Source organism: Eriocheir sinensis, chromosome 25 (genome assembly GCF_024679095.1).
Source record: "Eriocheir sinensis breed Jianghai 21 chromosome 25, ASM2467909v1, whole genome shotgun sequence".
NCBI classification, from domain to species: Eukaryota; Metazoa; Arthropoda; class Malacostraca; order Decapoda; family Varunidae; genus Eriocheir; species Eriocheir sinensis.
The window spans coordinates 13,967,385-13,987,124 of NC_066533.1; the positions used below are offsets into that span (position 1 = coordinate 13,967,385).

The window sequence follows — 19,740 nt, forward strand, 5'->3', positions numbered from 1 at the left end:
GTGGTGATGGTGGTGGTGGTGGTGGTATTTCCTGAAGGGTATCCAATTTATTTTATCTCAAGGGAAGGAAAGTGACAGGTAGTTTTATCATCTTGTTTTGAGGGTTATTTATTTTCGTTTTCTCTCGTATGTTATTGGTGGGGAAGGGGGGATGTCATGAGGTCCTGTATGTTGTTTTATGTAGGCCCATGTGGCGTCGCTCGGCCTCATGTGCATGCCGGGCGAAGCGACAACCGTGAAAAGAAGAGGCTGACGGGAATTTCAATGAGACGTAACAAATAATCTTTCTTTTCCTCAGTATCTTCCTCCTTCTCCTTCTTTGGCTGTGAATGCTTCGATTAGGGTGATGGCGTTAGCGGGAGACGGGATATGATAGAAGAAATGAATGTGAGGCCGAATATTTGTGTAGTACCCTTTTATGTGGTAAATACAATATGCAAAACAAAACTACAGTGCAATTATATCAGTACAATAACATCTACGATTACTACTGCTCGACGGAGACTTCTATAATAATGGTACTTTTTTTTTTCTTCATTTTTTCAACTTTGCTCGCTGTGCTGGAGGAGACTCGATGATCCAGTGACGGTATTTATTTATTTGTTTACAGTAAAGGAAGCAGCTCAAGGGCACAAATATAAGAAAACGAAAAAGCCCGCCATGAAAACAAAGAAGCCCGTAAGTAAATTGAGTGGAGTTGGTCAGAGGGTCGCAAAGAAAGACATTTACTGAAATTTTGGCCATATTGCGGTTTTTGTCTTAGGCTTTGGGAGTCATTGTGTTTACTTTCTTAGCTTATACTGTCACTGAACCCTCGAGGACCTCCTGCAGCGAGAGTGGCGAGGGCGGGCGAGTCGCTGGGGCAGGGGCGTGGGGCAGTGCGGCATCACGCCCTAACCCTCCCAGTAGCCGGGGTGGTACCCGTCGGTATTCTTCAGCAGCTTATCGGACTCTGACACAATCCAGTCGTAGCCAAAGGACACGTCGGCGTACACCCCAGGGACGCCGCCGGTGCCGCAGCCGATGCCCCACGCCACGATGCCGGCCTGCACGTAGCTGCTAGTTTCTGGGCTCTTACACATGAGTGGGGAGCCGCCGTCGCCGCTGCATGAGTCCTTCCCCGTCTCGCCGCCGGCACAGAGGAAGGACGGGTGCAGCATGAAGTACTTACTCAGCCTTGTGGTGCGAAGCTTGTTCTGGCATGCCGGGTGGGCAACAAAAGGCAGGTTCACCGTTTTGAGCACGTTCTGAAACACGCCCTCGGCCCCAAACTTGTCCTTGCCCCAGCCGGTGACGACGCAGGTGGTGTTGGAGTTCAGGTAGTTAATCTTCTCGAGGCAGATGAGGCCCACGTTCTTGCCGAGGACAGCAGGCTGGGCGAGGTACAGGAGGGCGAAGTCGTTGGCTAGGTTGCCGGGGTGGAAGCCCGGGTGAATAACCACGGCGGCCACGTCCCGATCCTGGTGTGGGTAAGGCTCATAGGTCCTCTGCGTGTCCCATTCCCCGAGTCGGACGCGGACATGCGACGCGAGACTCTTGAACTTGTTGACGCAGTGGGCCGCCGTCAGCACGATGGACGGGTGGATGAGGGAGCCGCCGCACACGTACAGGTTCACGAGCACGTCTTCCTCGTAGGTCTTATGCAGCACGGCAGCCATCCACGGGAACTCCGCGTACTGGGCCTGGTTGTCCTGTGGGAAGAGCGTCTGTGTTAGCGGCCTGGGCTCTGCGGGTGACCTTGGAACACTTCTGCCGGCACTGTGCCTCAGAAATCATCGCCCTGAGACACAACTGACTTTGCAACACAACTGAGTAAACAAGACATTGAGAATAATAAGAACTGTATGAAATCTGGAATAAAGATAAATCAAAATACAGAAGCAGAACCCACAGTGAAAAATACTGCTGACAGAAGTACCGTTACAAAGGCTATAGTACTTCGCCCCATCAACTGAACTGAACTGAACAGGCGAAATACTACCCAACACCCTATCGTTCCAGAAGAGCCGACTAATAGGTTTGCCCTGGTGAACTCCGTGGCGAAGTGGTTATCATGCTTAGTTACGAATTCACGGACCTGGGTTAGAGCACCGGCGCCAGATTACCGTACTCAGAGCCTCGTATTTACCGGTTTCTGAGCCATAACTTGCCAAAAAAACATCAATAATTAACCATTTTAACGATAACTATAAATGAAGGCAGTTATCGGGGTCGAGGAGGCAGTTTGGGGGTCGGAAATCGGCAAACATGATGCTGAGTGCGACAATCTGGCAACGTTGGGTAGAGGTTGGTATTTTTAGACGACCCTGCCTCTCACATCAACAATTTCCAAAGGCCAAAATGGAGATCAGTCGGGTTATAATGAGTGTTTTTCTAGGTTCAAGGTACAGAAGAAGGGTCAAACTACCACCAGGGTCATTAAACTACCCCTGGAAAGGCCCACAACTCCTGTGAAACCCTCGTCAAATATGTGGGCTTGGGCGAGGAAGTGTTTAACAATCCGGCCAAGAGTCCCAGCCCGGGTAGCCGGCATGCAGTCCACCCAGCTGTTCATCCTCCGCTTGCAGACTGGTCGAGAAATGGGTACCTAGATAAACCTGGGAAAGTAAACTGTGGTCACCCGGATGGCTCACTGTGTCCCGGGGTGATGTGTTCTTCGCACCACAGATTCATGGGTCAATGCGTCGGAGATGAGCACCGAGGCCACGCGCAGCTTCATTCTGTGCCCCCAAATCTACCCGTCCCTCTCGTATGTTAGACGGTGTATGTCCTTAAAAATCGTTCTCTGTGAAAGCGACGGTTGCTGTAGAAAACGATCGTTGCAATGTTTTATGGGAGACTAAATATTTCACAAACGCGCTCGCTCTGCCTTGAATCCTGGATCATGACATACGCTACTAACACACAAACACACACAAACACAAACACAAACACAAACACACACATACCTTAAACCCCTGAATCTTGACATCGATGCCGTTGACGTTCCTCTTGCCGCAGAAGGCCTGGTAGGGGGCGGTGGTGGTGGTGGCGGAGGCCTGGGTGGTGGTGGTGGTGGTCGTGGTGGTGGTGGTGGAGGCCAGCACGGCACCTGGCCCGCAGCACACGTCCAGGTAACTCAAGCACTCCTGGGAGTTTGTCTTCCCGCCAACTCTGGGTAAAGGACAAAGTTAGAGGCCGGTCCTGTCGTGTGTGTGTGTGTGTTTGTGTGTGTGTGTGTGTGTTTTCTTGTTTGTTTGTGTTTTAAGTGCTGCCTATAGTCCTCTTAGATGGCCCCAGTCCGTTAGTGGCGCAGACGAATTTTATTTATAGTGGGTGCTGTGGTGTATGTATGACTCGTGTGTGTGTGTGTGTGTGTGTGTGTGTGTGTGTGTGTGTGTGTGTGTGTGTGTGTGTAGCGACGGGGGATGTTTCCTTCTCATTAAATAAAAGTTAGGCACTGTGAGGGTTAACATAAGAAACAATGGTAATGTCTTTAGTGTTTTAAAGTATCTGTAGTCTTCCCCCTCCTTTCATTAATGCTCTGTTTAAAAACGGTAAGAATATATAAAGCTAGGCCATTTCTATTCCGTCTTGTGTTGTCGTCGGTGCGTCGGGGTTACCAGTTTTGTCTCTCATAGTGTCTTTACTTCTCTAAAACTCCGACTCCACCAATTCCTGTGTCTGACGATGGTAAAATATTTAAGTCTACGCCATTAACTTTGCGTCTTTTGTTCTTGCTTTTTTTATATAGTAAGGAGCGGAGAGTAGCGGGCTTCTTTTCTCTCTCTCTCTCTCAGCACTCTTTTTGTTGCCCTTGAGCCGTCTCCTTTGCTCTAAAAAAAAAAAAAAAGAAACTTACAGAGCAACCTTGTCATGCGTGCCGATCCTGAAACAACAAAAAAGAAAGTTGCCGAAAATATCAAACACATCTTTCCAGAGACGCCTTGAAGCTCCTTCCTTGCACGTATTATATCTTACGAAGGAGGGAATGTGTGAAGTAGAAGGACTTAAGGTTGTCGCCATAGAGGTTACCAGTGGAAGGGAAACAGTAGGAACGTTCTGCACGATATCCGTTTCCTTCCTCATGAGTGAAGTAAAAATGACCATGAGACGAGGAGAGGAAGTGTGTGCTTGAGGTGAAAGTTTTGTCTCTGTTTTTTTTTACAACGAAGGAGACAACTCAAGGGCACACACAAAAAAGGAAACAATAATAGATAAATTAAAAAAAAAAAGCCCGCTACTCGCTGCTCCCCCCAAAAAAAGAATCAAAAGAGGTGGCCGAAAGAGAGGTCAGCATGGCAGTCGGTGGGTGTGGGTGTGGGTGTGTCTGTGTGTCCCCTAATAGAGTAAGGTGACACTTCAAAGGCAAGAAAAAAACAGTGAGAGAAAAGAAGAAAAAAAAGGCTCGCATATTACATCTTCCATCCAGAGAACAAACAGAAAAGGATAAATAACTTGAGACTCACCTGATGTCTATGATTCCATCCCCGTCCTTTATCACCTGGCCGTCCTTGCACAGGTAGTAGGGCACACACACACCTGTATTGTTCTTGCACGCCCCGTAATCCTGGGTCGCGCCGGCCGCCTGTCGACGCTCCCTTGGGCTGGCGGCTGCTGCGAGAGCCACCAACACCCCAAGAGCCAGAGCCACCAGGAGGGCCACACGCCTCATCCTGCAAGCACACATTATACTCTTCCATCTCCTCCTCTTGCTTCGTGTTTTGATAATAGTAATGATATATAAAGTTACTCCATTTCTGCTTCCTCTTGTGGTGTCTGAGGTGTGTTCGGGTTACAGGCTTTGTGTTTCATATTATTTGTACTACTTCGAAATTCTACATCGCTCCTGGAAACCCACATGACACTTGAGATCGGCGCCGCTGAAGTAACCTCGCCGATTCTCATACATATAGGTCGGTACTCTTAGGCCCTGTTCACACTGTGCTGACTCTGGGCCACGACAACCCAACGACTCAGAGTACACGAGGTTATGGGTGTGAAATGCTGATGTGAAAGGGTCGCACATGGTCGGAAAGAGGTCAAGAAACGATGGCTATATGCTGAGTCGGCAGTGTGAAGGGGACCTAAAAGCCGCTGGGTTGTCGTGGCCCAGAGTCGGCAGAGTGTGAACGGGGCCTTAGACGCTTTCAACTCTCACATCAGTTATTTCTACAGGCCAAAAAACGAGGTGAAACGCGTTCTCATGACTTTTTTCACGTTCATAATACAGAATCTTTGTCAAACTACCACCACAGTCATAAAACTAGCCATGGAAAGGCCCACACCTCCTACGAAAGCCTTGGCAGATATGTGGACTTGGGCTCCGAGAGGTTTGAGGATGAAGGTGGAAATGTTGTCGGGGCCTGTGGATTTAGAAGTGTCAAGTCCTTCCAGTAATTTCTGTACTCCGTTAGTCGTAATGTTAAGGGGGGCTATCGGGGGGAAGGGGCTGTGTGGCATGTTTGGCGTCAGGTTGTGTTGTTGTGTGTTGAGTATTTGTGCTTTGTGTTGTGGGCTGGTTACTAATGTGTTATTGTTGTCTTTCAGTGATGCGATAGTGTTAGTGTCATGTTTGCTCGTTTTAAGATGATGGCCCATAGTGTTTTAAAGTTTTTAGCGAAGATTCGACTAAGAACATGTTGCGAGAGTGTATGTTTTTGCGCCGAGAAAGCCAACGAAACTACCAAATTCGACGGGCGAGTTTAACATCAAAAGTCCAACATCGGTCAGAGAGAGAGAAAAAAAAAATGGAGCACAGCAAAAGTACTACCCCTTAAAAAATGTTCAGTCAGCACGCATAAGCAAATATCTATCCATGGAGACGTATGCTTTAATTAAGGAGTATTGTCCAAATTATGTGAAGGAAAAAAAACGTGAAACAAAACAGCGTCACCAGAAAAAAAAAAAAAAATTGAAGGACACCACGATTAGAAGACACCAGTAACGCTGCCACTTATTACGCACACAAAAAAAGGCGTAAGAAGAAAAAAAGTGACACAAAACCGCGTTGCACCAGGAAAAAAAATGAAGAACACCACCACTAGGAGACACCAGTAACTCCACTCTACGCAAAAAAAAAACACTCTACGCAAAAAAAAAAAGCGTAGGAAAAGAAAAAAAAGTGACACAAAACCGCGTTGCACCAGGAAAATAATTGAAGAATACCACCACTAGGAGACACCAGTAACTCCACTTTACGCAAAAAAAAAGCGTAGGAAGAAAAAACCGTGAAAGAAAACCGCGTTGCACCAGAAAAACTTTGAGGAACAGAACACTACCACCACTACACACATAAAAAAAAAAAAAAAAACATATCTACTCTGAGGGATCGTGGTTTCTCTTGACTTATAAGCTGTCCAACTCAATAATGCAAGAGTTAATCAGTTATTTTGCTCCCTCATTCCTTTCAATACTAAACCTTTATACGGAACAGTCTTATAAGTATTTTTATTGTGAGGTTATTATTATTATTACTCTGAGGGATCGTGATTTCCCCGAGCTCTCCCCGCAGAAGCAGTGTACAGTCGGCAAAAAAAGTATCGAACACCCAATAGTCAACTGAACAGACTTTGCGCGAAATCTATAGACATGGTGCTGTGTTGGTTAGGTGGGTGCCAATGAGTAGACACGAGCCACTGGTACCTACCGAACCGACACAAAACCATGTCAATAGGATTCGCTCAATTTCTGTTCAGTCGACGCAAAGGTGTTCGATACTTCTTCTACCGACTGTACGTAGAGTTACCTGAACATCAACAGGTGGAGAGACAGGCACAGACGAACAGGTGCGAAGGGAAACTCCTGGGTCCTCGGCTCTCACTGCACGAATGGCGACAAACGAGCTGACTTTGACACCTTCGAGACCTTTATATATACACACCCTCCGCCAGTGCCTAGGGGGGGGGGTGAAGGGGGGAGGGGGGCCAGCCAGGGACACTCATAGGACACGGTGACATGGCTATTGTTGTTTGTGCTGTTTGTTATGTATAGATTCGCCTTTACTGCCTGACGATGCTGTTGTTTTCTTTGTTTCAGTACACTAAGACGAAGGAACTAGAAGAGGGAAGGGACAAAAAAACGGCAGTGATACGGTTAACAGAAGGAAGATTTTAATGTCTGTGGTCGAATCTCCTGCGACTGACGGTATCTTTTCCGGTGTGACTTTTCCGATTTTTTTTATTTCTTCCATTTTTTTCCCTTTTTCGCATGGATGGAGCCGGGACGGGGGGGGCGTGGCGGTGTGGGAAGCCGACCGCTCTGGAGGGAGGCGACTCGTGACCTGCGGGAATGACATGTGTATTTCCCCTTGACGAAGCTAAGGACGCGATGAAGCTTCGATGGGTGCTGTGATGGTGTGTTTGTATAGTGTGTGTGTGTGTATGTGGGGGGGGGGGAGGGAGTGTGTGTGTGTGTGTGTATATGTGTGTTTTGACGAGATATCTATAAAAAAAATATAAAAAAAAAGCAGCAATAAGGCGCTCTGAAGCTTCGATGGGTGGTGTGATAGTGTGTTTGTATAGTGTGTGTGTGTGGGGGGGGGAGTATGTGTGTGTGTGTGTGTGTGTGTGTGTGTGTGTGTGTGTTTTGACGAGATAATTATAAAAAAGCAATAGCAAGACACTCAATGACATGAAATATATTTGTATGTAGCGACAATAAATAAAAAGAGAGAGAGAGAGAGAGAGAGAGAGAGAGAGAGAGCTACATAAGGAAAAATAATAAAACGTCTGATAACATTTTAGGCTGTTAATAAAGCTTGTATATACTGTGAAGGGGGAGTGATTAGAGATAACAATAAAAAAATCAACTAAACACATTAACTAATAACTGATTTAGATTACTATATTATTTCCTTTCTTTATTCCCTTATTCAATTATCTTCTCCCTTTTATTTATTCATTTATCTATTTACTTATTTATCGATCTGTGTCACGTTCAACTTTAACGTAGGAATGTTTTGAGTCATTGGGCGAGCCGGGAAAATGCGGTGAAGGGGGGAGAAGGGGGTTTTAGGGGGGGGGGAGAAAGGAGGGGGTGGTAGGGGAGGTGAGGAGGTGATGGTGGAGGAAGGTGAAGGGGGAGGATGGATATGGATATGTAAGAAGGGGAGAAGAAGGGGATGGGGAGGGTAAGGAAAGGGGAGAAGGGACTAGAAAGGGTAAGGGAAGGGGAGAAAGAGAGATGACAGGAGATAAAGATAGGAAGGGAAGGGAAAGGAAGAGAAGGGAACTGAAGGTAAGGGAAGGGAAAGAAAGGAAAGAAGAGAAGGGAAGGGAACTGAGGGGAAGGGAAAGGAAAGGAAGGAAAGGGAAGAGATGAGAAAGAGAAGGGAAGGGAAGAGAACTGCAGGTAAGGGAAAGGAAGGGAACTGAAGGGAAAGGAAAGGAAGGGAAGGGAAGAGAAGAAAAGGGAAGAGAACTCCAGGTAAGGGAAAGGAAGGGAACTGAGGGGAAGGGAAAGGAAAGGAAGGGAAGGGAAGAGAAGAGAAAGGAAGGGAAGGGAAGAGAACTGCAGGTAAGGGAAAGGAAAGGAAGGGTGACCAAATGGATTGAAGGGATGAGTGGCTGGGCTGCGATTCGGAAGAGGGGAGATATAGATAGTAAAAGGGGGAAGCCGTGACGAGGGGAGTAAAGAAGATAAAGGGAAAGGAGGAAGATGATGAAGAGAGGATTTGAGATAAAGCCACTGGAAGGGAAGAAGAGAGGGAGGAGAGGAAAAGGGAATAAAGAAGATGGAAAGAAGATAGGGAAGCAAAGAAGAAAGAGTAAAGATGAGAACGATGAAATGGATAACAAAGGGGAAGATAGGAAAAGGAAGCAAAAATGAAGAAGGTGAGGAAGAAAGGGAAAGAAGGGAAGGAGTAAAAAAGAAGAAAACAAGAAAAGAAGAAGGAATAAAGATGAGAACGATGAAATGGATAACAAAGGGGAAGATAGGAAAATGAAGCAAAAATGAAAGAGTGAGTTGGAAGAAGAAGAAGGAGGTGAGGAAGAAAGAGGAAGAGGAGGAGGAGGAGTAAAAAAAGAAGAAAGGAGGCAGTAAAAAAAAAAAAGATAAAAAAAACGACAAAATAAGAGATTGAGAGCGTGAAAAGGAGGGGGGGGGGCCGATATACCACGAAGTCCCCCCCCCCCCCAAAAAAAAAAAAAATTGTTAGGGGAAAATATAAGGGTGAGGAGCGGGGGGGGCGGATGTGGTTGACAGCTGGGTGACGGAGAGGAAAATCAACCGCATCGAGCTTTTTCATAGACATTTTTTTCTTTTTTTCGTTCCCTCTCCTCTAATATGTACGTCAGCGGTGAGGCCCTCGTCATCACCATCATCATCATCACCCTCTTCACTATCACCGCCACCATCATTGTCATTGTATCTCTCACCTCACTATTCTCCTCATCTTCTTTTCTCTCTCTCTCTCTCTCTCTCTCTCTCTCTCTCTCTCTCTCTCTCTCTCTCTCTCTCTCTCTCTTTTCCACCAGTTCTCCCTTCCACTCCTTCTCTCCCTTTTTCCAATCCTCCTTTTCCTTTCTCTCCCTTTCATCAGTTATTCTCCTCGTCATCTCCTTCCTTCCTTCAAATCTCCCTTCCATTAATCCTCCTTCTCATTTTTCTTGCATAATTTATCTTCTCCCTCAACGCATCCCCTCCCTCCTTCCCTCCCTCCCCTAATAATTATCTCAGATGTATTGACAGGTAGGATGTATCGATCACTTTTACTTCCGGTGGGCGTGGACAGGTACGTGACGGATGGACAGGTTAAAAGGGGTTGAAAAAAAAATAAGTGAAAAATAAAAAAAAACAATTCAACACGATACTAAAAATCTAGAGTCGGGAAAATGTATGCGGTATCGAACCCTGCACCGTCTATTTTTCTTTCGTTCCTCTGAGCCATGATGAAGAAAAGACCAAAAACCGGGAAAATATTTGGAGTGGAAAACGTTTTGAGTGAAGCGTGACAGGTCCAATATTTTTTCCCCCTTTATTTTTTTTTTTTTTCCTAGAATCAGTATCGTGCTTCGTTGTGTGGGTTTCCTGTGTTGTCTAGTGATGTGGAAAGGTTAGGTAGGAGAGCCAGATCCTGTGGTGGTAGGGGGGGGGGGGGGATGTAAGGGAGGATGTGTAAGGAGGAGGATGTGTGAGGGTAAGGATTTATTTTATTTCATTTTTTTATTTATTTATTTATTTATCTATTTTACAGCAGAGGCATAAAAAAAGGATGTAAGGGAGCATGTGTAATGAGGAGGATGTATGGGGGTAAGGATTTATTTTATTTCATTTTTTTTATTTTTTTATTTATTTATTTATTTTACAGCAGAGGCATAAAAAAAGGCAACAAATGTGAAAAAAAGCCCGCTACTCACTGCTCCTATAAAGAGTTAGAGGATGCCCACTCGTATATACAGCTATCCTCTCTCCTCCTCGCATCATCCCTCAAGAACTCAACCTTTCCTTGGCCTTAAGACGAGAGCAGATAAAGGATCCGAGTTATAGATGATCGAAGTCTATTTTTATACTTTTTTACAGCAAAGGAGACAGTTCAAGGGCGTCAAAAAAAAATAATGAAAAAAAAAAGCCCGCTACTTACTGCTCCTGAATAGAGTAGAGAAGTGGAGTGGGCGTGTTGGGTGATGGGTGATGGGTGAGGATGAGTCTGTGTGTGCTGGGACTTGCGTGTCTTTCTAAACTCACTGTTCTCATCTTTCTTTCTGTCTATCTCTCTCTCCTCCACATCTTCTTCCTTCCTATCTCCCTTCATCCCATTCTCCTTCTCCTTATCTTCCTTTTCTCTCCTCCTCCTTTTCCTTTCTCTCTCCCTTCCATCAGTTATTCTCCTCCTCATCTTCTTCCTATCTCCCTTCATCCCATTCTCCTTATCCTTATTTTCCTTTTCTCTCTAATTTTTTTCCTCATCTTCTTCCTTCCTATCTCCCTTCATCCCATTCTCCTCGTTATTTTCCTTTTCTCTCCTCCTCCTTTTCCTTTCTCTCTCTCTTCCATCAGTTTCTTCTCCTCCTCATCTTCTTCCTTCCTATCTCCCTTCATCCCATTCTCCTTCTCCTTATCTTCCTTTTCTCCCTTCCACCATCTCTCCTCCTCCTTTTCCTTTCTCTCTCTCCCTTCCATCAGTTATTCTCCTCTTCATCTTCTTCCTTTCTATCTCTCTCTCTCCTCCACATCTTCTCCTTCCTATCTCCCTTCATCCCATTCTCCTTATCTTCCTTTTCTCCCTTCCACCATTTCTCCTCCTCCTTTTCCTTTCTCTCTCTCCCTTTCAATAGTTTCTTCTCCTCATCTCCTTCCTTCTTATCTCCCTTCCACCCATTTTCTCCTCATCTTCATTTCCATCTCCCTCTCAACGCATTTCTCCCTCCCTCCCTCCTCTTCCTGTCGTAATATGTCAAAAGTTACATAATGTTTCGTCTGTACTTGGTGGTAGTGGTGGCGATGAATGCAAGGAACCTATGACATAAGCAATCTCGTAAGCACTAGTGACCTTCCTCAGACACTTAAATCTCCAAAGTGATATAACGTTATTGTTCGCTCGCATTATAAGGTTTGAGACAACGTATCTGAATGAGTTTCCGTACACTGGTGCCACATCCCCTCCGCTCCTCCGTTGCCGCCTCTCCGCCCAAACTCAATTAAATTACCTCGTCGAAATATTTTTAGTTACCCCGCGAAGCATTCATAAGGGAGGGGAAAACCGCAACTTATAATATGATTTTCTCCCACCCTCTCGTCAGCTAACCTTGTTCTCCCGTGTGGAAATTTAATTAGCAACCAGGGAAATACATATCATCTTGTTGGCTTGTTTTAGCGATGATAGCAGAATGATCGCGGGGAAAGGGCAGACCGGGATACTTTTGTGTTGAAATTATGTCAGTGTGTCAGCCTGTGTGTGTGTGTGTGTGTGTGTGTGTTATTTACAAGAAAGGTAGATCAAAGTGGCAAAAAAAAAAAAAAAAAAAAAGTCGCAATGGCGCTGCTCCTGCTAATAGGGTTCCGTTGAAGAGTACAAAACGAAGGCCGAAGTCATTTAGAGAGGCGTCTTGACTCTCTCGTCTTGATAGTGTTTAAGTCGTAGGCAGGAGGAAATACAGTCACTTAATAGCCCAGACAGATGTTTTCTTATATTTAGGTACCAAAGTCATTTAGAGAGGCGCCTTGACTCTGGTTACTCTCGTCTTGATAGTGTTTAAGTCGTAGGCAGGAGGAAATAGTCACTTAATAGCCCAGACAGATGTTTTCTTATATTTAGGTACCAAAGTCATTTAGAGAGGCGCCTTGACTCTGGTTACTCTCGTCTTGATAGTGTTTAAGTAGTAGGCAGGACAGATGTTTACTTATATTTAGGTACCAAAGTTATTTAGAGAGGCGCCTTGACTCTGGTTACTCTTGTCTTGATAGTGTTTAAGTCGTAGGCAGGAGGAAATAGTCACTTAATAGCCCAGACAGATGTTTTCTTATATTTAGGTACCAAAGTCATTTAGAGAGGCGCCTTGACTCTGGTTACTCTCGTCTTGATAGTGTTTAAGTCGTAGGCAGGAGGGAATACAGTCACTTAATAGCCCAGACAGATGTTTTCTTATATTTAGGTACCAAAGTTTATATATAGGCATCAAAGATTGTTTTTATACATCGAAGTCTTCAAGAAATGTTTAACCTGAATGATGCCTCTGTCTCATAATTTGTAGCATTGCCCACGAACATGAACAGTAGACAGGGCGTTCAGGTCACCCCGCGAAGGTCTGGGTGTCTCTTCGATAGCGTTTATTTATTTATTTATTTTTTTACAGCTAAGGAGACAGTTCAAGGGCGTAAAGAAAAATATAAAAACAAAAGCCCGCTACTTACTGCTCCTGAATAGAGGTCAAAGGAGTGTCCAAAAAGAGAGGTCAATTTCGGGAGGAGAGGTAGGGTAGGGGAGGGTAAGGGTAGGGGAGGGTAAGGGCAGTTGTCCAAGCCTTGAGAAAGCGTGGGCTGGGGGAGACCTTCAAGCCACAGGGTGAAGCGAAGGTGTAGTCGTGTATGGTGCTTGGCGGGGGGGGGGGGGGGGGGTTGTGTTGTGTAGAGAAGAGTATACGTGAAGTAGGGGTGAAGTGTAAGTGCATCAAGGTGTAGTGTGGCTCTAGAGAAGTGTTATGGGCCGTATTACCAAACATTTCGTCGCCCGAGTTCACAGCTTTGACAAGGCTTTCGTAGGTGTTTGGGGCATTTCCATTGGGACATTTCTGTATTTGATCTTCCTTTCGGCCACCTCTTTTGTTTTACTTTAGGAGCAGCGAGTAGCGGGCTTTTTTTTTATTATTGTTTTCTTTTTTTGTGTGCCCTTGAGCTGCCTCCTTTGTTGTAAAAAAAAAAAAAAAAAAATTCCAGGAGTATTTTTTTGGCCCTGGTGGTAGTTTGACCCTTCCTATGTACCATGAACCGAAAAGAACACTCATTAGAACTCATTTGATCCCTTCTTTGACCTTTAGAAATAGCTGATGTGAGAAGCAAAAGTGACTTGTAATGCCGGCCTTTGAAGCTGGGCGGAAAGCGTAGAGAAGTGTAGTGAAGTGTATAGGTGAAGTGCAAGGCTGAGTCATTCGGGCTGTTATCTGATAGACGGTCAGGTGGATGTGGACGTGACCTTCTTTTGTATTGAATAAGCCGGGTGGCAAGCGTAGAGAAGTGTAGTGAAGTGTATAGGTGAAGTGCAAGGCGGAGTCATTCGGGCTGTTATCTGATAGACGGTCAGGTGGATGTGTTCTCTCTCTCTTCAGGTCAAAACGTGATGGATGGAAACGGTTGATAGTGATGTCACCTTCTTTTGTATTGAATAAGAGAACATGAAACACTACGATTGTCAGAATTTACAAGACAAACATTGATAAAGAAAACGGTCATTCTATGTGTTTGTTCTTGCCACTGACCCGCTAGGCGTCCCGCTACCCTCAACCATCCCAGCAAACCGCGTGCTGTGGGTAGAGGGTTGAGAGTAGAGGGTAGCGGGACGCCTAGCGGGTCAGAGGCAAGAACAAATTATCTAATTGAAGTGGCCATACAGGACGCGGATAGCGGGTAAGCTTGGAGGTAACCCGCTTCCCCCGTCCTATATGGCCACTCGTATTCGATAACATGTGTATGTTCTTGCCTCTGACCCGCTAGGCGTCCCGCTACCCTCTACCCTCCCAGCAAACTGCGTGTAGTGTGGCCGCACCCTTAGCTTTTACGCCACGATCCAGGGTAAAGGTGTATGTGGGGGGGGAGGACACGAGAACACTCACACCTGTCTTCTCGCCCTCCCTGTCAGGTGGACTAATACAACACAGTACTGTAAATTTACTTCATTGTCGCAGCATATAAATTACATTCCGTCACTTGAGGCGCGTGTGCGGGGAGGGGCGGCGTTAAGCGTACTTCCAGTAGTCGGTTACGGGCCGATCCACGTCCGACAGCAGCTTGGGGGCCTCATTCAGGATCCAGTCGTAGCCGTAGAGCACGTCGGCGTACACCCCCGGGATGCCGCCCGTGCCGCAGCCGATGCCCCACGCCACCATGCCGATCTGCACGTACTGGCTCTTGCTCGAGTCCAGGCACACGAGCGGGGAGCCTCCGTCGCCGCTGCAGGAGTCCTTGCCCTCCTGGCCGCCGGCACACAGGAAGGACGGGTCCAGCTTGAAGAAAGGTCCCAGCCTGGTGGTGCGGAGCGCGTTCTGGCAGGCGTCGAAATAGTAGAAGGGGAGATCAATCTTCTTGAGCACATTCTGGAAGACACCCGCCTTGCCGAACCTGTCCTTGCCCCAGCCGGTGACCACACAGTCATGTTTAGGGTCTTTGATGGACGGGCTGTTGTCCAGGCAGATTGGGTTCACGTTAAGGGACAGCTCAACGGGGTATTCAAGCTTGAGGAGGGCGTAGTCGTTGTGGAGGTTGCTGGGGTTGAACTTCGGGTGGGTGATAACCTGTACCACGTTACGCTCCTGGTGCTTGTAGGGCTCGTACTCGTTCTGCGTGTCCCACTCCCCGAGGCGCACGCGGTAGGGGGAGGGGCTGCCGGCGTGCTTGTAAACGCAGTGGGCGGCGGTCATGACGATGGACGGGTGGATGAGGGAGCCGCCGCACACGTAGAGGTTGATCTCCTCGCCCGACACGACCTCCTTCTTGAGCACGGCGGCCATCCACGGGAACTCGCCCACCTGGGTCTCGTTGGACTGGAAGGAAGGAAGGGAAAGAACGGTCAGGTGGATGTGTTCTCTCTCTCTTCAGGTCAAAACATGATGGATGGATACGGTTGACAGGGACGTGACCTTCTTTTGTATTGAATAAGAGAACATGAAAGAGAACGATTGTCAGAATTTACAAGACAAACATTGATAAAGAAAACGGTCATTCTATCAGCATTTTCTTGTCTTCTTTTTATGGGAAGTCTTTTGTGCATAGCCGACCTCCACACACACAAACACGCACACAAACACCAAAACAAACAAACCCACTAACACAAACCCACATACAACCCCCCCCACCCCCACCCACCCACACACACACACACACACACACACACACACAAACACTCACCTTGAAGCCCGTGATCCTGACATCGATGCCCTGAGTGTTCCTAATGCCGCAAACGGGCTCGTAGATTTGAGGAGGCTTCGGAGTGGCGGTGATGACGGGATTCTTACAGCAGGTGTGGATAAAGTTGGGGCACTCCTGGACCGGCCCGAGCCTGGTGGGGGGAAGGGGAGGTGAGTCGAGACATGGGAGTGTGTTCTGAGGGAGGGTGGCGGGAAGGGGGAGATGATTGGATGCTGAGGAAACGAAGAGATGGGATGTGAAGAGAAGTGGGGTGATGTGTAAGTGTATCAGGGTGAAGCGTGGGTCTAGAGAGGTGTATGGTACTGTGCGGAGAGTGTAGAGAAGTGTAGAAGCGTGTATTGAAGTGTAAGGATGTTTGGGTGAAGTGTATAATGCTGGGTTAGAAGCGTAGAAAAGTGCACAGGTGAAGTGAAGGTGAAGTGTGTCAGGGTGAAGTGGGGGTCAGAAAGCATGTGATCGTGTGTGGGGTGTAGCGTAGTGTGGAGGAAGTGTAGGGGAGTGTATGGGAGGGGTGTAGGTAGGGGAAGAATGTCCACTCGTAGTCATGGGAGTATGGGAATGGGAGTATAGTCTGAAGGGTGAGAATGTGTATAGATTTTTTTGTTTTTTTTTACAACAAAGGATAAAGCTCAAGGGCACAAAAAAAGGAAACAGTGGTTGGACTTTATGTAGCCTTGTAACGAATCTTCCTATCTTCTTCTCTTAACGTCTTCAATTATAGGGTTGGATGAGTTAATGATGTGTATAGGAATGGGCGTATTGTGTGAAGGGTGGAGAATATGTATGGGTGTTGGACCTTATGTAGTCTTGTAACGAATATTCCTATCCTCTTTTTCCTTCTCCTAACGTCTTCAATTATGGGGTTAGATGAGTCAATGAAATGTATAGGAATGGGCGTATTGTGTGAAGGGGGAGAATATGTATGGGTGTTGGACCTTATGTAGTCTTGTAACGAATTTTCCTATCCTCTTTTTCCTTCTTCTGTTAACGTCCTTATTTTCACTTATGGGGTTGGGTGAGTCAATGAAAATTCTAGCTATCAAATGTTAAAGACTGTATCCATTATCATCACTTATGGGATTGGGTGAGTCAATGAAAATTCTAGCTATCAAATGTTTAAGACTGTATCCCTAATGTTTCCTCTGCACCAGTTGCGTCCAGTCACTAAAATGCAGTAAGATTGATTTACTCTACAGTGACATTATTTCCGGTGTGTCGAGACTGAGCAGGGACAGAATGCCAAGTGAACAGGGAGGTGAAAGTGACGACCAAGGAGTATTGAGGTGTTGGTGGGTCACTGAAGGACATGGAACAGACGTAGATGCAGGAGGAAGCAAGCGAGTGAGGACCGCCGTGTGTGTGTGTGTGTGTGTGTGTGTGTGTGTGTGTGTGTGTGTGTGTGTAAGGCTGAGTCACGGGGGAAGTTATTAAGCGGCTAGACATGGCGGTGCACTGCTGGGAAGGGGAGGGAGGGGGAGGGAAGTGTAGGGATGAGGGGGAAAGCGTGGGGATGTCTAGGGAAGAGAGGTATAGGAAAAACCCTCAAAGACAATAGCTGGGGATGAGAGGAAGGGGAAGAGAGCACAAAGGAGCACAAAGGAAGAACAAACAACAGCAGACCTGCTGTTTTTTACGAGGCTGTTTGTGACAAGCTACACTAACTATCTAATCAAAGGTGGAAGATGAAGGATAGCAAAGGCGAAGGCTCTTCCCCACCCCCCCATCCCTCCAGCCAAAGCTGGCAGGAAAGGAAAAAGAACCATGCAGCATGGAAAAACTGCATGGAATTTATGTAGGAAAGAGGAAAGAACTACCAACGGAAGGGAAGATAAGGAGGAGAAGCAGGAAGACGAGGAGGAGGAATGGTCTCGTCAGGCAATAACTCTTCTCAAAGGTAACAACTGGGGAGGAGAGGAAGGGATGATGATGATGATAAGGAGGAGGATTAGGAGGAAGAGAAGAAGCAAGACGAGGAGGAATGATTTCGTCAGGCATGTAAAACTCTTCTCAAAGGTAACAACTGGAGTAGAAAAGGGGAGGAGAGGAAGGGATGATGATGAAGATGATGATAAGGAGGAGGAGGCAGACTCTTCAGTTAGTCCTCACGGCACTCACCTGATGTCGATGATTCCCGCCCCGTCGGTGACCACGGTATCGTTCTGGCACAGGTAGTAGGGCACGCACACGCCGGCGCCGCCCCTACACTTTTCATACTCCTGGAGAATCTCGCTGCGCCGCTCCCGGGGGCTCGCAGCGGCCAGGGCCACCAGGACAGCAAGGACCACCAGCTGTCGCATCCTGGAAACACACAACTCATGAACCAACGCCCAAGTCCCGCCCTCAGCGCCCCACCCCGCCCCGCTTGAAGCACCGGCCGGTCGTCAAGGATACCACACGCACTCACTTTCACTGTGGACGCCGCGCCTCACCTGACGGTCCAGCAGGTGAACACAATATGCCTCAGTGTGTGTTCTGCGCCGCGGCCTTGACTGTCCCTTTGAGACAACTGGGCCAGTGCTTCAGCGGGCGTGTGAGCCGAAACTAAACTCGTGAAGACTCCCACAGGGCAAGTGCACCGCGCCCTTGTGACGAGGCTCCGGTGCGTCGAAACAAAGTCCTAATTACCTTAACAGAGGGAGGATACAGCGGATCAGACGAATAAGAAGTTGTTTACTGCTCCTCTGCCGACTAGCCAACTACTGGACGGCGACACCACGAGCGCTGGCTATATATACATGCGCTCCCCACTCCCTCCCCCTTCCTCCCCCCTTCTCCCCGGACTTGCCAGCCATCTCCATGCAATTAGCCATGAATTTGCTCCTCCTGGCCGAGCCCTTAGCCTTGCAACCTGTTCTGGCGGTGCTGCGAGGGGTGGGTTTTCCTCGGCGACTCCTGGAAGCTTTTTTTTCTCTTTCTCGATCACTGGCGATAAACCGATGGCCAGGCTGTGTGTTGGGAAATTCACCCTCCCACCCCCACCCACCCACACACACACACACACACACACACACACACACACACACACGTAACAAATATATGCATAGAGGAGGAGGAGGAGGAAAGAAGGAAAGTGGAGGAGAGGGAAGGTGGGAAGGTGGGAAGGAGGAAGGGGAAGCGAGGGAGGGCAGTGATGGAAGTTGCATAAGAGATGAAGGAGGAGGAGGAGGAGGAGGAGGAGATGATGATGTAAACGTATGGCGCAGAATTTTCCTAGAATGGCGAGTTACCTGTTTTTCTGCTCGTTGTGTCACCCTGCAGGTATTACGAGGAACGAGGGGCGGGTGACCAGGGGATTTTGGGAAGCAGGTCGTGGTGTCCAGATGGCGCTGTGTGTTATTGGTTTCGTTGTGAGGCGGATAGAGACGCGAGGTGGAGAGTGGATGGAAGAGGATGGGGGACATGATTGTGATGATGATGATGATGATGTTTGTTTGTCTGTTTGTTTGTTTTGTCTCCGTTACACGTGGCTGGTAGACAGGTGAGGGAGAAGAAGGAAGTGCGTGCGTGTGTGCGTGTGTGCGTGCGTGCTGTCCATTCCCTTACGTGAGGCTCATCCACTCATCTTCAACTCATCTCACATTCATCTCCCACTCATCTCACATTCCACTCAAGCCAGCCTCTCTCTCTCTCTCTCTCTCTCTCTCTCTCTCTCTCTCTCTCTCTCTCTCTCACACACACACACACACACACACACACACACTCCCTTCCCTCCAAGCGTTTCTATATCACCATTTCCATTCCTTGCCTTCATCTGTCCATCATTTTTTTTTTCCTTTTTCCATCGTCGTTTATTCCCACTACGAAAAAAAGAATAATGGGCGAGTGGGGGAAGTTTTACACCAGCGTTAACAAATTATCGTACTCAGCCACTCAGCACGTCGTATTTCCCGGTTTCTGGCTCACAGCTATCGCAAACAGACGCCAATAAGTAGTGGTTTTAGCGATAACTTTAACTGGAATCTCGTTATCTGTGTGGGTAGAAAAGTTTCGGTCCCTAGAACTGATAATTGCGATGTTCTGAGTACGATAACTTGGCAACGTTGATTTACACACACTCACACGGCATTCTCGTCCTCTCCGGTCTCGTCCTCGCTACTCACGGTTTTTCCCGCGTGTTGTCACTGGTTGTAGGACGTCAGTTAGTTAGCCGTGTTACCCAAGCTCAGGTGTGCTCATAGG

The 19,740-nt window shown here is 47.3% G+C and overlaps 2 protein-coding genes across 3 annotated transcripts; both read right to left on the reverse strand.

Moving 5' to 3' along the window:
- Positions 1 to 398: 398 nt before the first annotated feature.
- LOC127003432 (phenoloxidase-activating factor 2-like) lies at positions 399 to 6,817 on the reverse strand. Its single transcript, XM_050870130.1, has 4 exons — positions 6,728 to 6,817; positions 4,449 to 4,655; positions 2,949 to 3,153; positions 399 to 1,691 (listed from the first exon to the last, which is right to left on the reverse strand). The coding sequence occupies exons 1-4, from the start codon at positions 6,733 to 6,735 to the stop codon at positions 894 to 896; spliced, it is 1,218 nt and encodes a 405-aa protein (XP_050726087.1). The 5' UTR covers positions 6,736 to 6,817; the 3' UTR covers positions 399 to 893.
- A 7,477-nt stretch (positions 6,818 to 14,294) lies between these two features.
- Positions 14,295 to 18,336, reverse strand: LOC127003435 (phenoloxidase-activating factor 2-like). 2 transcript variants are annotated; one of them, XM_050870132.1, is made up of 4 exons: positions 18,187 to 18,336; positions 17,677 to 17,859; positions 15,541 to 15,691; positions 14,295 to 15,176 (listed from the first exon to the last, which is right to left on the reverse strand). In XM_050870132.1, the coding sequence occupies exons 2-4, from the start codon at positions 17,856 to 17,858 to the stop codon at positions 14,373 to 14,375; spliced, it is 1,137 nt and encodes a 378-aa protein (XP_050726089.1). In that variant the 5' UTR covers position 17,859; positions 18,187 to 18,336; the 3' UTR covers positions 14,295 to 14,372. The 2 variants fall into 2 exon arrangements, with proteins under 2 accessions (XP_050726089.1, XP_050726090.1); XM_050870133.1 differs by lacking the exon at positions 18,187 to 18,336 and adding an exon at positions 17,966 to 18,089.
- Positions 18,337 to 19,740: the final 1,404 nt, after the last annotated feature.